This window comes from Heteronotia binoei, chromosome 2, assembly GCF_032191835.1.
Source record: "Heteronotia binoei isolate CCM8104 ecotype False Entrance Well chromosome 2, APGP_CSIRO_Hbin_v1, whole genome shotgun sequence".
Classification (NCBI taxonomy): Eukaryota; Metazoa; Chordata; class Lepidosauria; order Squamata; family Gekkonidae; genus Heteronotia; species Heteronotia binoei.
This window is the reverse complement of record NC_083224.1, coordinates 13,279,258-13,292,987: the sequence shown is the minus strand read 5'-3', so window position 1 is coordinate 13,292,987 and position 13,730 is coordinate 13,279,258. Positions and strand designations below refer to the sequence as shown.

Genomic DNA, 13,730 nt, shown 5'->3' with positions numbered 1-13,730 from the left:
GACTGGAGGGGCCACTGGCCTGATCCAACAGGGCTTCTCTTATATTCTTATGTGACACAGAGTGTTGGACTGGAGGGGCCACTGGCCTGATCCAACAGGGCTTCTCTTATGTTCTTATGTGACACAGAGAGTTGGACTGGAGGGGCCACTGGCCTGATCCAACAGGGCTTCTCTTATGTTCTTATGTGACACAGAGTGTTGGACTGGAGGGGCCACTGGCCTGATCCAACAGGGCTTCTCTTATGTTCTTATGTGACACAGAGTGTTGGACTGGAGGGGCCACTGGCCTGATCCAACAGGGCTTCTCTTATGTTCTTATGGAAGCTAAAATGACTACACCAAGGCTACTCTGATTTGGTCACACGAGAAGGCAAGACTCACTGGAAAAAGACCATCATGGTCAAAAAAGTGGAAGGCAGCAGGAAAAGAGTAAGACGCACCAGGAGATGGATTGACTCAGTGAAGTTTAGCTGCATTTTTGACTGATTTTATTGTAATTTTAATCTGTTCTGATTGTTTTAATTGTTTGCTTTTTGATGGAACCCGCCGTGAGCCTGCTTGGCAGGGAGGGTGGGATAAAAATCGAATCAAATTTAAAAAAGAAGCCCTCAATTTGCAAGACTTGAGCAAGGCTGTTAATGATACGATGTTTTGGAGGACATTAAATCAGAGGGTCACCATTAAGTCGGAAGCGACTGCTGGCGTTTAACACAAACGCACTGTGGAAACTGCAAACCGAAGACACCACCTGAAACCGCACGACGTGACAACCGTGCAATTGAAAGACGATCCAGCGTACCAATAATCGTGTAAATATGCAGGAAACAGAAAAAATATAAATAAAATACATGATGAACCACGGGTTGGTAGCCAGACTCCATTTCAAGTAAAACTTAATCAGACCATTTCGGCGTTATCCTGTTTGTTCAGTTTTGAAACAGTCACCGATTCAAAGCACAGAGCCTCCCCACCCCCGCCAAGGTCTGCTCGAAATAGAGTTCGGATGACAATTCATGCTTTGTCGTGTGTGTCAATTCCTTTTTGATGTATTAGCAACCCTAGCACCAGCCACAATCCTTCAGCAGCCTTCTGTTGGTTATGCCCTGGTTTTTGGCCCTGGCCCTGACCTGGTGGAATCAGCTTCTCATGGAGGTTCGGGCCCTACCGGATTTGTTGCCGTTCCGGAGGGCCTGTAAGACGGAGCTGTTCCACCAGGCATATGGCTGAGGCAGGCAGACGTCCTTATCCTATTACACCATCTAATTCGCCTCCCTGCACTGATTGCTCAAAATTGGGCCGATACAGTTGACATCTTTTGGATACCTAAGCTGTGGCAAGGATGCCTTAATCGATGTGTCCACACCATCCAAGCTGCCTTAAATTAATTCTGAGCTGTGGTTTAACTCTTTTAATTTTTAATCTGTTTTAACCGTTCAACCGTTTTATTGTTTATCTGTTTGATTATCAAAGATTTCAGGTTTTCACGGCTGGTAACATCATTAGGGTTTGTAGAATCTTTCGGGATCATGTGCCGTGTTCTACTGGAGAAAGTTTTCCTTCCAGATGTTTCGTTCTCAGCTGCGGAGAACATCCTCAGTGGTGTTGCAGCCGGAGCAGGCGCTCAGACCTGCTCAGAGCAGGCGCTCAGACCTTCTTGGCTGCTGTGCATACTGTGAAGTATGCAGACTCTTATCTGGGAGAACCAGGTTTGATTCCCCACTCCTCCACTTGCACCTGCTGGAATGGCCTTAGGTCAGTCATAGCTCTGGCAGAGGTTGTCCTTGAAAGGGCAGCTGCAGGGAGAGCCCTCTCCAGCCCCACCCACCTCACAGGGTGCCTGTTGTGGGGGAGGAAGGGAAAGGAGATTGTAGGCCACTCTCTGTCCTTGAAAGGGCAGCTGCTGGGAGAGCCCTCTCCAGCCCCACCCACCTCACAGGGTGTCTGTTGTGGGGGAGGAAGGGAAAGGAGATTGTAGGCTGCTCTCTGTCCTTGAAAGGGCAGCTGCTGGGAGAGCCCTCTCCAGCCCCACCCACCTCACAGGGGGTCTGTTGTGGGGGAGGAAGGGAAAGGAGATTGTAGGCTGCTTTCTGTCCTTGAAAGGGCAGCTGCTGGGAGAGCCCTCTCCAGCCCCACCCACCTCACAGGGTGTCTGTTGTGGGGGAGGAAGGGAAAGGAGATTGTAGGCTGCTCTCTGTCCTTGAAAGGGCAGCTGCTGGGAGAGCCCTCTCCAGCCCCACCCACCTCACAGGGTGTCTGTTGTGGGGGAGGAAGGGAAAGGAGATTGTAGGCCACTCTCTGTCCTTGAAATGGCAGCTGCTGGGAGAGCCCTCTCCAGCCCCACCCACCTCACAGGGTGTCTGCTGTGGGGGGAGAAGATAAAGGAAATTGTAAGCCGCTCTGATTCAGAGGGAAGGGCGGGGTATAAATCTGCAATTCTTCTTCTTCTTCCTCTTCATTTTAAGCAGCCTCAAACCGAGAGGAAATGTGGCATATAAATATATTAATAAAATAAATATCTGTTATCGTGTTCAAGAAGGGAATTTTTTGCTTCATCTTTTTTTTTCTTTTTTACAAGGCAGAATCAGTCGGGGATTAAAAAAAAAAAACTTCTAAAAGTTGCCCTCAGCGTGCCGGGGGAGGGCAGGGTATAAATATGGTAAAATAAAATAAATAACATTAAAAATAGGTTGACATGCTTTTACAGTTTCAATTGTAGTCAGTTTCTCTTTTAAAAATAGCCTGGCTTAGAATGAAATGTGACTTTTATGCAAATATGACCCACTTACGAACCAGCTTCTGGGATTGACTTGAGCCATCGACTGTCCGCAAAAAATCCCCGCCACGACTGTAGGCTGTAAAAGGGGCCCTATCAGAGGTCTTGGAATGAAGAGACATAAGAATAAATATCGCCTTTTATATCATCCTGTCAAGACAGTAAAAACATTAAATATTTAAGCTATTTATTGTGTGCTCTGAGAAAACGGAATAATGGCTATTTAGTTTGAATTTAAGTGCCAACCTGCAAATCGGTGAAATCAGCAACTGCCTGTACGCGTGGTCTTCTCTGTTACGGCTCCTGCCTCGTGGAACAGCCTGCCCAAGGAGGTCAGGAACTTTCCCACTCCTTTTGGCTTTCCACGAACTATGCAAAACTGAACTTTTCACAAGGGCTTTTCTCTGCAGGTGATAGAGTTACACTGCACAAAGTAGTTTTACAAACTTGCTTGGATTTTAGGGACTGTGGTGTATACTGCTGTGTGTATCTTACTGTAAGTAGGATCCTGTTTGTGTAATTCCTGTACCACTTATTGTGTCATGAGACTACCTTTGCTGTACTTCAGTTCTTTCCGATGGTTCTAGCCTTCTGAAATCCCAGTGCGCTGAATGTTGAATGTCCCATTGTGTCGATCGCACTGACTCGCTTTGTGTAATTCTCTTGAGTCCGTGTGAGAAAGGTGGACAGCAAATAATGTAAATGAATGAATACGTTTGTATGGTTTTAGCAAAATATTAGCATGCACTTTTTTTTTTTAAGTATCTAAGTCAGGGGTGTTGAACTTGTTTGTTATGATGACCAGATCTGACATAAATGAGACCTTGTTGGGCTGGGCCATTTCTGTCATAAAATATAATGCCGAGCAGCAGAGATATATACTTTATAAAGCACACACACAACCACAGTTAATTTTTTTTTTATCAAAAACCTTAAAACATTAGAACTCGTTGGTTTTAAAGGTGCTTTCTTGGTCCTTTCCTTCCTTCCCCAGCGGACCAGGAGGGGGAGGAGCCTCAGCCAATAAAAGGAAGGGAAGCTTGGCACAGTAGTTCTGCTGTGCAATTGAGTGGCCTGGCAAACCAAGCTCTGCCTCCCCCACTTCCTCCCCGAGGGAGGAGGCTCAGCCAATGGAGAAAATAGAGGCTTTTGCACTGTAGCTCCTGTGCGATTGAGCAAGCCTGGCAAAGCAAGCTGTGATGCAGAAGGAAGCAAGAGAGAGGGAGAAGGAAGCAGATGACAGCCAGTTGCTCGGGCGCCTGATAGGAGCCTTCCGGGGGCCTGATTTGGCCCCCCGGGCCCCATGTTTGACACCCCTAATCAAACTAATGAAACTTTCTGATTTAAATTGCCTTGGTTTCTAATCTTGTTCTCGGACATGGAAGCCTTACAAATTGTAACTCGAGCATGGGAGGGAGAAGCACAGAGAGAACTGTAGAAGGATGCCACCGTGTCACTCTGTGCATTCTGCACAACGACCAGGTAGCCCTTAAAGGGTAAAGGAGAGAAGGCTGCAAGGCACATTGCTTTGACCATGGGTGTGTAGGGAATGGGGGCTGCTGCTCTCCCTGAGGGAGCAGCAACTTGCTAACACAGGTTAAGCAAAAACCTGTTTCCCCCTCCCCCTGATGTAGATAAGCTGACATGGTGTCTTCCTTTGGTACAGGACAATGGTTTCCATCTGGACAGGAAGAAGGCTGCACTTCAGCTTCCTGTCCCTAGCAGTAGGGAGTAGTAGCTTCCTCCTCCAGTTCCTTTCCTGCCTCGGGAAGGGAGTACACACATTTCAAGAGGCTTTTTGTTTTTAATTATTAGGCTGGGTTCCTGCTGAGGCTCTCAACCTCCAGGTAGTGTTACCGCCCTTCTCCTCTTGGCAACTGGCGGTTAATGGGGAGGGGGGGGACTTCCCAGGAGAGAGAGAAAGGCCCAGGCAACATGGAGACATCACTTCTCACACACACACCGGCAATGATGCCATCAAGATGCGACATGTCAGCGTCTGTCTGGTATTTGGGCAAAAACTCTATGGTAAAAAATAGCTTCTAGAATAGTTGTTGTCCAAATATCAGAGCACCACCCATATGTCACACGTGTGATGACATCACTTCCTGTGCATGCTGAAAGTGATGTCGCCTTGGCCTTCCCTTCTGTTAAGTCTCTCCACTGGTCAGCTGATTGGTGGTGGGGGGTCCCCTGAGGGGTACTCCTGGCTCCACCAGGGGAGCTGGTTCTAGGCTACATAAATGACTTATGTATTTATTAATTTAAAACATTTATTCCACTCTTCCTGGAGAAAACGGCTGCTTTGGAAGGTGAACTGCATGGCATTGTGCATCACCAAAGTCCTTCCCCTTCCTAAACCCAATTCTCCCAGGCTCCACCTTCAAATTTCCAGGCAGTTCTGAACCTGGAGTGGGGCAACCCTAGTTCCTACACCATTACTGCAATCCTGAACAGAGCTGCCTCCCTGACGTTAATAGGCTTGCAAGGGCATAACTCTGTTTAGGGTTGCCCAGTATGTATTCTCAGCCTTTCATCTTCATCTTTATCTTCTCATGCAGAAGCCCCTGATTAGCTTCCAGGGAATCCCAAGGGAGGGACGGTGGCTCAGTGGCAGAGCATCTGCTTGGGAAGCAGAAGGTCCCAGGTTCAGTCCCTGGCATCTCCCAACTAAAAAGGGCTCAGGCAGTAGGTGATGGAGATGGAGGGATGGTGGCTCAGTGGCAGAGCATCTGCTTGGTAAGCAGAAGGACCCAGGTTCAATCCCCGGCATCTCCAACTAAAAAAAGAGTCCAGGCAAATAGGTGTGAAAAACCTCATCTTGAGACCTTGGAGAACAGGGGAGGGATGGTGGCTCCGTGGTAGAGCATTTGCTTGGTAAGCAGAAGGTCCCAGGTTCAGTCCCCGGCATCTCCAACTAAAAAGGGTCCAGGCAAATAGGTGTGAAAAACCTCATCTTGAGACCTTGGAGAACAGGGGAGGGATGGTGGCTCCGTGGTAGAGCATCTGCTTGGTAAACAGAAGGTCCCAGGTTCAATCCCTGGCATCTCCAGCTAAAAAGGGTCCAGGCAAGTAGGTGTGAAAAACCTCAGCTTGAGACTCTGGAGAGCAGGGGAGGGATGGTGGCTCAGTGGTGGAGCCTCTTCTTGGTAAGCAGAAGGTTCCAGGTTCAGTCCCCGGCATCTCCAACTCAAAAGGGTCCAGGCAAGTAGGCGTGAAAAACCTCAGCTTGAGACTCTGGAGAGCAGGGGAGGGATGGTGGCTCAGTGGTGGAGCCTCTTCTTGGTAAGCAGAAGGTTCCAGGTTCAGTCCCCGGCATCTCCAACTCAAAAGGGTCCAGGCAAGTAGGCGTGAAAAACCTCAGCTTGAGACCCTGGAGAGCTGCTGCCAGTCTGAGTAGACAATACTGAGTTTGATGGACCAAGGGGTCTAAGGCAGCTTTTATATGTTCATAGTTTGGAAACCACGATTCAAGTGCAAAGATGCTTTCCAGATCTGCTTTTACCAGTGCAGTTTCAAAGCTATATGCTATGAACGAATAGCTTTTAAACATCTCAAGTACTTTTGCTGTTTAACATTTGTTGGCACTCACATCTTATCCTTTCCTCTATGCTCCCCCCCCACAACCCTGGAGTCAAATGTTTAAACTTTTAATTCTCGTTCTGTGTGTGTTACTTCGATGGCATAGTTCTATACAGTCAAAAGGAAATGACGTTTCTTTCTCACATTAGGACAGAAAACTTTCTGCTGATTAGCATCCTAACATCCTAGTTGGTAACAACCTCTTTTAAGAACATAAGAGAAGCCATATTGGATCAGGCCAATGGCTCATCCAGTCCAGCACTCTGTGTCACACAGTGACCAATATGTGTGTGTATACACACACACACACATATGTCTATATATATATATATATACTGTGGCTAATAGCCACTGATGGACCTCTGCTCCATATTTTTATCCAATCCCCACTTAAAGCTGGCTGTGCTTGTAGCCGCCACCACCTCCTGTGGCAGTGAATTCCACATGTTAATCACCCTTTGGGTGAAGAAGTACTTCCTTTTATCTGTTTTAACCTGACTGCTCAGCAATTTCATTGAATGCCCACGAGTTCTTGTATTGTGAGAAAGGGATAAAAGGACTTCTTTTTCTACTTTCTCCATCCCATGCATAATCTTGTAAACATCTATCATGTCATCCCATAGTCGATGTTTCTCCAAGCTAAAGAGCCCCAAGAGTTTTAACCTTTCTTCATAGGGAAAGTGTTCCAAACCTTAAATCATTTTGCCTTTTCTGCACTTTTTCCAGTGCTATAATACGCTTTTTGAGGTGCGGTGACCAGAATTTTAAAACCTGCTTTCATCTGTTTTCAAAACAAAATGTCACCAGAGGGAACTTTCATCCCACAGAGTGTAATTTGCAGTCTTCTGGTCAATTTCAAAACTGCAAAAGATGAAAAACTTCAACTAGGTACACTTTAAAACTGATACACTCAGTACAGTGCCTGTTTGGTATTATCTTGTGTAGGAAAAAAAACCCAGTACCAGGTGCTGACCAGTGTTCTCTCTAAGCTGCAGTCTTGTGAGCAAAAATTATATTTTGTGAGTTACTGCATAAACTATTGTGCTCCGGGCCATTTTTCCTGAGCTAAGTCAAAAACGTGTTAGCTGGAGGCTAAAAATTTGTGCGCTAACTCATGCTAACGCAGCTTAGAGGCAATACTGGTGCTGACACCGTTCATTTCCATAGCAGATGATACTAAATTGGGAGGGGTTGCAAACACAGAAGAAGACAGAAACAGGATTTAGGATGACCTTGACAGGCTGGAAAACTGGGCTAAAATCAATAAAATGAATTTTAACAGGGATAAATGTAAAATTCTGCATTTAGGTAGGAAAAATCCAATGCATGGTTATAGGATGGGGGAGACTTGTCTTAGCCGTAGTATGTGCAAAAAGGATCTAGGGGTCTTAGTGGATAATACACTGAACATGAGTCAACAGTGTGATGCGGTGGCTGAAAAGGCAAATACAATTTTGGGCTGTATCAACAGAAGTATAATGTTCAGATCACGTGATGTGATGGTATCGCTTTACTCTGCTCTGGTAAGACCTCACCTGGAGTCTTGTGTTCAGTTTTGGGCACCACATTTTAAGAAGGATATAGACAAGCTGGAAGGGGTCCAGAAGAGAGCGACGAAGATGGTGAGGGGTCTGGAGACTAAGTCCTGTGAGGAAAGGTTGAAGGAGCTGGGGATGTTTAGCCTGGAGAGGAGGCGGCTGAGAGGTGAAGATCACCATCTTCAAGTACTTGAAGGGCTGTCATAGAGAGGATGGTGCGGAATTGTTTTCTGTGGCCCCAGAAGGTAGGTTGAAATGATATCAAAAGAGTTTCCGGCTCAGCATTAGGAAGAACTTCCTGACCGTTAGAGCGGTTCCTGAGTGGAACAGGCTTCCTCCTAGGGAGGTGGTAGGCTCTCCTTCCTTGGAGGTTTTTAAACAGAGGCTGGATGGCCATCTGACAGCAATGAAGATCCTGTGAATTTAGGGGGAGGTGTTTGTGAGTTTCCTGCATTGTGCAGGGGGTTGGACTAGATGACCCTGGAGGTCCCTTCCAACTCTAGGATTCTGTGATTCATATTTTGCCATTGTGGGGCAGTGCAGCCAGCGCTATGATTTGTTCACCATAAACAATTGGAACACAGCTGTGCCACTGTATGCTGGTTTCTGCTCTTCCGCAGACATGTACACATCTTCCTAACCATTGCCACCTCTTACAGGGGTCTCCAAACCCAACATGGTGCCCAGCCAGGTGGGGGTTTTGCCCAGCAAGGCTTCTGATTGGCTGTTGGAGATTTGATTGGCTGTGCGGATTTTAAAAAAAACACCCATTGCTTTGGCAGCAGCTGCCACCACGATGCAAGAATCTTCGCTATATGACTGCAGCTAACCCGCGGTGGCCATTTTGTAACTGGCCCCACCTCCTGCGGCAGCCGTTTTGTGGCTGCGTCCAGCACACTTGTGTCAGAATTACCAAAGGTGCAAGCAGCTCGCGGGTTCAAAACGATAGTTGAAGTTGAATGTGATGTTGCTCACAGCTGGAGGTAACCACTTACCTGTCGTTAGCCAATCGGCAGCATTCACATCCGTCCCACATACTGGTGTGCTATATTTTCTTCTTTCGTGATTATATTTTGTTACGTTGTTCAGTGGGATACCGAGAGGGGGAGTCTTGACCTGTTCCTGTTTCTGCTGGTCTCTGGAACCAGAGGTACTGTGGTTAGTGCTCCGAATACACCGCTCAAATCCAGAAGGGTTAACTTTGGGGGGAATCCTGACACCCATCCTTAAATATTTGCATCGGCGGAACTGTCTGCCTGCGACTTAGCCCTACACAGGAGCTCCAATTAGGCAAGGAAGAGGGTAGTTGGGTTTCAGCTCACGGGGGATTATTCTTCTGTCTTTGCTGGCCAGCTGCTTGCTTATTCTAGATACTGAGCAACTCAGCGGTTAAATGGGCTCATTTGCGCTGCAGGCATGCCCCAAGCCCAGATCTTTCTTGCTTCTTTTTGCGGTTTTCCTTTTGGGCATCTACCCCACTCTCTAGACCTGGGGTGTCGAACTCATTTGTTATGAGGGACGGATCTGACCCGAATGAGACCTTGTCGGGCCGTGTTGGGCCAGACCATGCGTGTACCTTTTTAAGATTAGGTAGCAAGTTTATAAACTTTTTAAAGGACACAATCATGACTAAAGATTTTTTTTTAAAAAAAATTCTCAAAATAAAACATGCTTAAAACATTAACACTTGTTGGTCTTAAAGGTGCTTTCTTTGTATTTCTCCCATGGGATCCAGGGAACTGGGCAAAAGAAGCTTTGGCTCTTTCCCTCAACCAATGGAGAAAATCAAGGTTTCGCTCTGTAGCTCCTGTGCGATTGAGCAAGCCTCGCAAAGCAAGCTGCGATGCAGAAAGAAAAAAGGAGAAGGAAGCAGACAAGAGCCAGTTGCTTGGGGGCCTGATTTGGCCCCCGAACTGCAAGTTTGGCACCCCTGCTCTAGACACCTGAAATGGCATCCCTGAATAAGTTCGTGCCTTGCCTTGGTGGGCATTGCAGATCTTGGTAACGAGCCATAAGAAGCCTCTCAAAACATTTTGGTCAGATCTCGTAGCACTCTGCGTTCCGTCACGTGTGTCTGACTCTCTGAAATTGTTCACAAAAAAGTGATCCCCTGCAGGTGTTTGGAAATAAGTCGCTGTGTAGTTTCTTGAAAGGTTGTGCCTTTTCGGTGTGTTTGTTTTTGACACCTGGGGTTGCAGTTCTCTTAACACAACAGGATTTGCTGTTTTGTGAATTTGCCCAGACTTCTGTGAATCAATCCAGAGCAGTGGGGGTTTCTACTGGAACACATTGCAAGATGTTACCCTTTGAATCCTCTCTTCCGTTAACTAGACTAATCTTTCTCCAAGGTATAAACTGTTGCTTGGCAAGTAGGAGACGCAGCCTGAGTGGCTGATTTGTAATCAGTTTACGTATGTCACAAATACCTTGCATAGAGTTGTCAACCTCCACGTGAGGCCTGGCCATCTCTCGGAATTCCATCTAGCCCCCAGACTGCAGAGATCAGTTCCCCTGGAGAAAATGGCTGTTTTGAAAAACGGAATCTATGGCATGATATGCTGCTGAGGTCCCTAAGTTCGCTGTACATGAAATTTAAGCTTGGTGCGTGTCGTGCTTTTTGCTACTTCCCCCGGTTGCATTGATGCGATTTCTGTTTCGCTCCTTTTCGTTCACGTTATGAATAGAATCCCACATGTGCCGAGTGATCCCACCACACGACCGCGTGGAAGAGTTTCTGCCGCTGCAATCGGAGCTGCTGTTACAACGAAAGCAAAGGGACGAGTCTGCGCGTTGCAAACCCTGCCTGGTTTTTGAGTCAGCGGACAATTAAACGATTGCAAATTTCTAAGTGCGGCTATTTTGTATTAAAGGGGTGCACTTTAATAGGGATTCTACATCTGTTATTTCCGTTTGTCAAGATTTGTTTGCTCCTCGTGCCCAAGGAGCAGTATGTGAACGTGTGATATCTGAGAGCTGACGTTCTTATAATTTGGACCTTTTTAAACTTTTGAAACGCTTGGAAAATCGCTTTAGACGCGAACTAAAATGATGATCCCATATGCTCGAGGGAAGAAGGGACTGTGGATTAGTCAAATACAATTGACCAAAGCATCGTACTTCTCAAATCTTGCTCTTGAGTTTTTGTGTTGTTGTTTTTTTTCCCTTTTCCTGTTTGACCTCCTTCAGTGCCCATTTGGCTGCCATGTGATACGGTCGCTGCCCCGCTTTTGGGTGAGGAGGCTGTTTAAAAACCAAAAAGAAAAGAGCCTGGAATTTCTGCACCACAGCATCTCCCCCCCCCCTCACTGACCGCTGATTAAGCCAGGACTGTCCGTTTCCCCTGCCTTTTGCAGGGCCTTTGTGTAAAGCCGGCGGGCGGTGCTAGTTCACGTGGGTGAGACTCGTTTCCTGTGTTCCTCAGGGCCCGGCAGCAGCTTGAGCCGTCCAAGGGGCGAATGTGATGGCAAAGTGGAAGCCCCCCCTCCCCTGCTGCCTTCATCACACCTTGCCACTCTGAGCCCCCACGCCCTCATCACCTCTTCTGGCGATACATCGCCAGACACCTCCCAGAGAGCGTCTTCGACTCAGGTAAGAGCACAGCACGGAGTAGATATTGCTAGTTGTTATCAGGAGCTGTTGTGGGGGGAGGGAGGGGAGAGAAATGTTTTGAAGGAAACTTAAGCCTGTATCCTGCTCGCTCAATTCATGTATGCTCGGCACATAGGAGAATTCAGAACTGTTTGTATGTTTAATAATGCTGTAGCCCTGTTTTGCTTATCCTTCTCTGTTTGTGCCTGCCTACATGTTTACTGTACAGAGAATCATAGAGCTGGAAGGGACCTCCAGGGTCATCGAGTCCAACCCCCTGCACAATGCAAGAAACTCACAAATACCTTCCCCCACAAATACCTTCCCCTAAATTCACAGGATCCTCATTGCTGTCAGATGGCCATATAGCCTCTGTTTAAAAACCTCCAAGGAAGGAGAGCCCACCATCTTCCGAGGAGGAAGCCTGTTCCACTCAGGAACCCCTCTAACGGTCAGGAAGTTCTTGCTAATGTTGAGCTGGAAACTCTTTCCTGAAGTATTTAATTTCAACCCGCTAGTTCTGGTCCTACCTTCTGGGGCCACAGAAGACAATTCCACACCATCCTCTCTAGGACAGCCCTTCACGTACTTGAAGATGGTGATCCTATCACCTCTCAGCCACCTCCTCTCCAGGCTAAACATGCCCAGCTCCTTCAACCTTTCTTCAGAGGACTTGGTCTCCAGACCCTTCACCATCTTTGTCACCCTTCCCTACCTTCTCTGTTCGTGCCTGCCTACATGTCACGTGAATGGCCCAGGCTAGCCTGATCTTGTCAGATTTTGGAAGCTAAGCAGGGTCAGCCCTGGTTAATACTTGGGTGGGAGACCACCAAGGAAGTCCAGGGTTGCTATGCAGAGGCAGGCAGTGGCACACCACCCCTGTTCTTCTGCCTTGACCTGGACGGCCCAGGCTAGCGTAATCTCATCAGATCTCAGAACAGGACTGGCCCTGGACTATCTGTCACCTTAGGCAAGGCGCCCCCTTCCGCACTGAAAACCGATTTTCAAAAACAGATGAATTGTGGGAAGAATGAAAAGCACAAAACTTGAAATTGCTCACTGCCCTGGATAGCCCAAGTCACTGAGTCTCGGGGGGGGGGGGCACCCAATTTGGCGCCCCTCAGAAGGCCGACGCCCTAGGCAATCGCCCAGTGGCAGGGACAGCCCTCTCTCAGAAGCTAAGCAGGGTTGGCCTAGTTAGAACTTGGATGGGAGACCACCAAGGAAGTTCAGGGTTGCTACGCAGAGGCAGGCAATGGCAAGCTCACCTCTCTTAGACTCTTTGGAAACCTACAGGGTTGCCGTAAGGTGGCTGTAACTTGATGACACATTCCACCACCGCATGTCTGTGTAAATGTATCGTGCGATTCCTACAGCGGCTCAGTAACTGGACAAGATGATCTTCAGGTCATCTCCAGCCCAAGCATACAGTGAATCTTTCCTGAAGTATTTTAATACAGCCGGACATAAAGGCACTTGCTGTTTCAGGCTAGAAAAACGGCTCAGTTTCTTTCGTTATTCAGAGTCGACCTTATACTGAATGCAGAGATTCTTGACGACACCATTATCTGATATTCAGGAATGCTTCTAGTCCTGGTTTTATTACCATTCTAAATGTGGGAGAGCATTGCAGGGAATGGCTTTCCCTGGTGTTAAATGTTTCTGACGCCGTAGGATGTAGCTTAAAATAATACAGGGTGGTTTGCTGGAGTTTTTTAAACTAAAACTTTGGTTCCCTTTAAAAAGTAGGAGAAGACAGCCATTTCTTTGCAGCCCCTTTTGCTGAAAGCTCTCTGGGATAGATGCTTCTCCTTGCCCACCCAAATGAGAAAACCTGACTCAGCCTTGTCCCGTAGAGAAGAACTGGGCCAAAATTCCCATTTAGCTTACAGGAAAAGTTCCCCAGTCAGGCTGCTCCCTTCGGAGGATCACTGGTAGCCAGGGCCAAGCAGCTACAAGCTGTAGCCTGTCTGCCACTGATGTGGGGGCTAGTTGGGTAAGAGGGAGGGACGGTGGCTCAGTGGTAGAGCATCTGCTTGGGAAGCAGAAGGTCCCAGGTTTAATCCCTGGCATCTCCAAAAAAGGGTCCAGGCAAATAGGCGTGAAAAACCTCAGCTTGAGCCGCTGCCAGTCTGAGAAGACAATACTGACTTTGATGGACCCAGGGTCTGATTCAGTATAAGGCAGCTTCATATGTAGGAGGGACGGTGGCTCAGTGGTAGAGCATCTGCTTGGTAAGCAGAAGGTCC

At 47.5% G+C, this 13,730-nt stretch overlaps 1 protein-coding gene across 2 annotated transcripts in view; it reads left to right on the top strand.

The window, feature by feature from the left end:
* The window catches only part of ZBTB46 (zinc finger and BTB domain containing 46), a 102,785-nt gene that overhangs the window by 49,166 nt on the left and 39,889 nt on the right, over positions 1-13,730 (top strand). The window contains exon 3 of one of the 2 annotated variants that reach the window (XM_060230592.1): positions 11,315-11,481. The exons of the other annotated variant lie outside the window; for it this stretch is intronic. Coding sequence (XP_060086575.1) covers positions 11,315-11,481 — 167 coding nt within the window. The remainder of the gene's footprint in view (positions 1-11,314; positions 11,482-13,730) is intronic. 2 annotated transcript variants of the gene reach the window in all.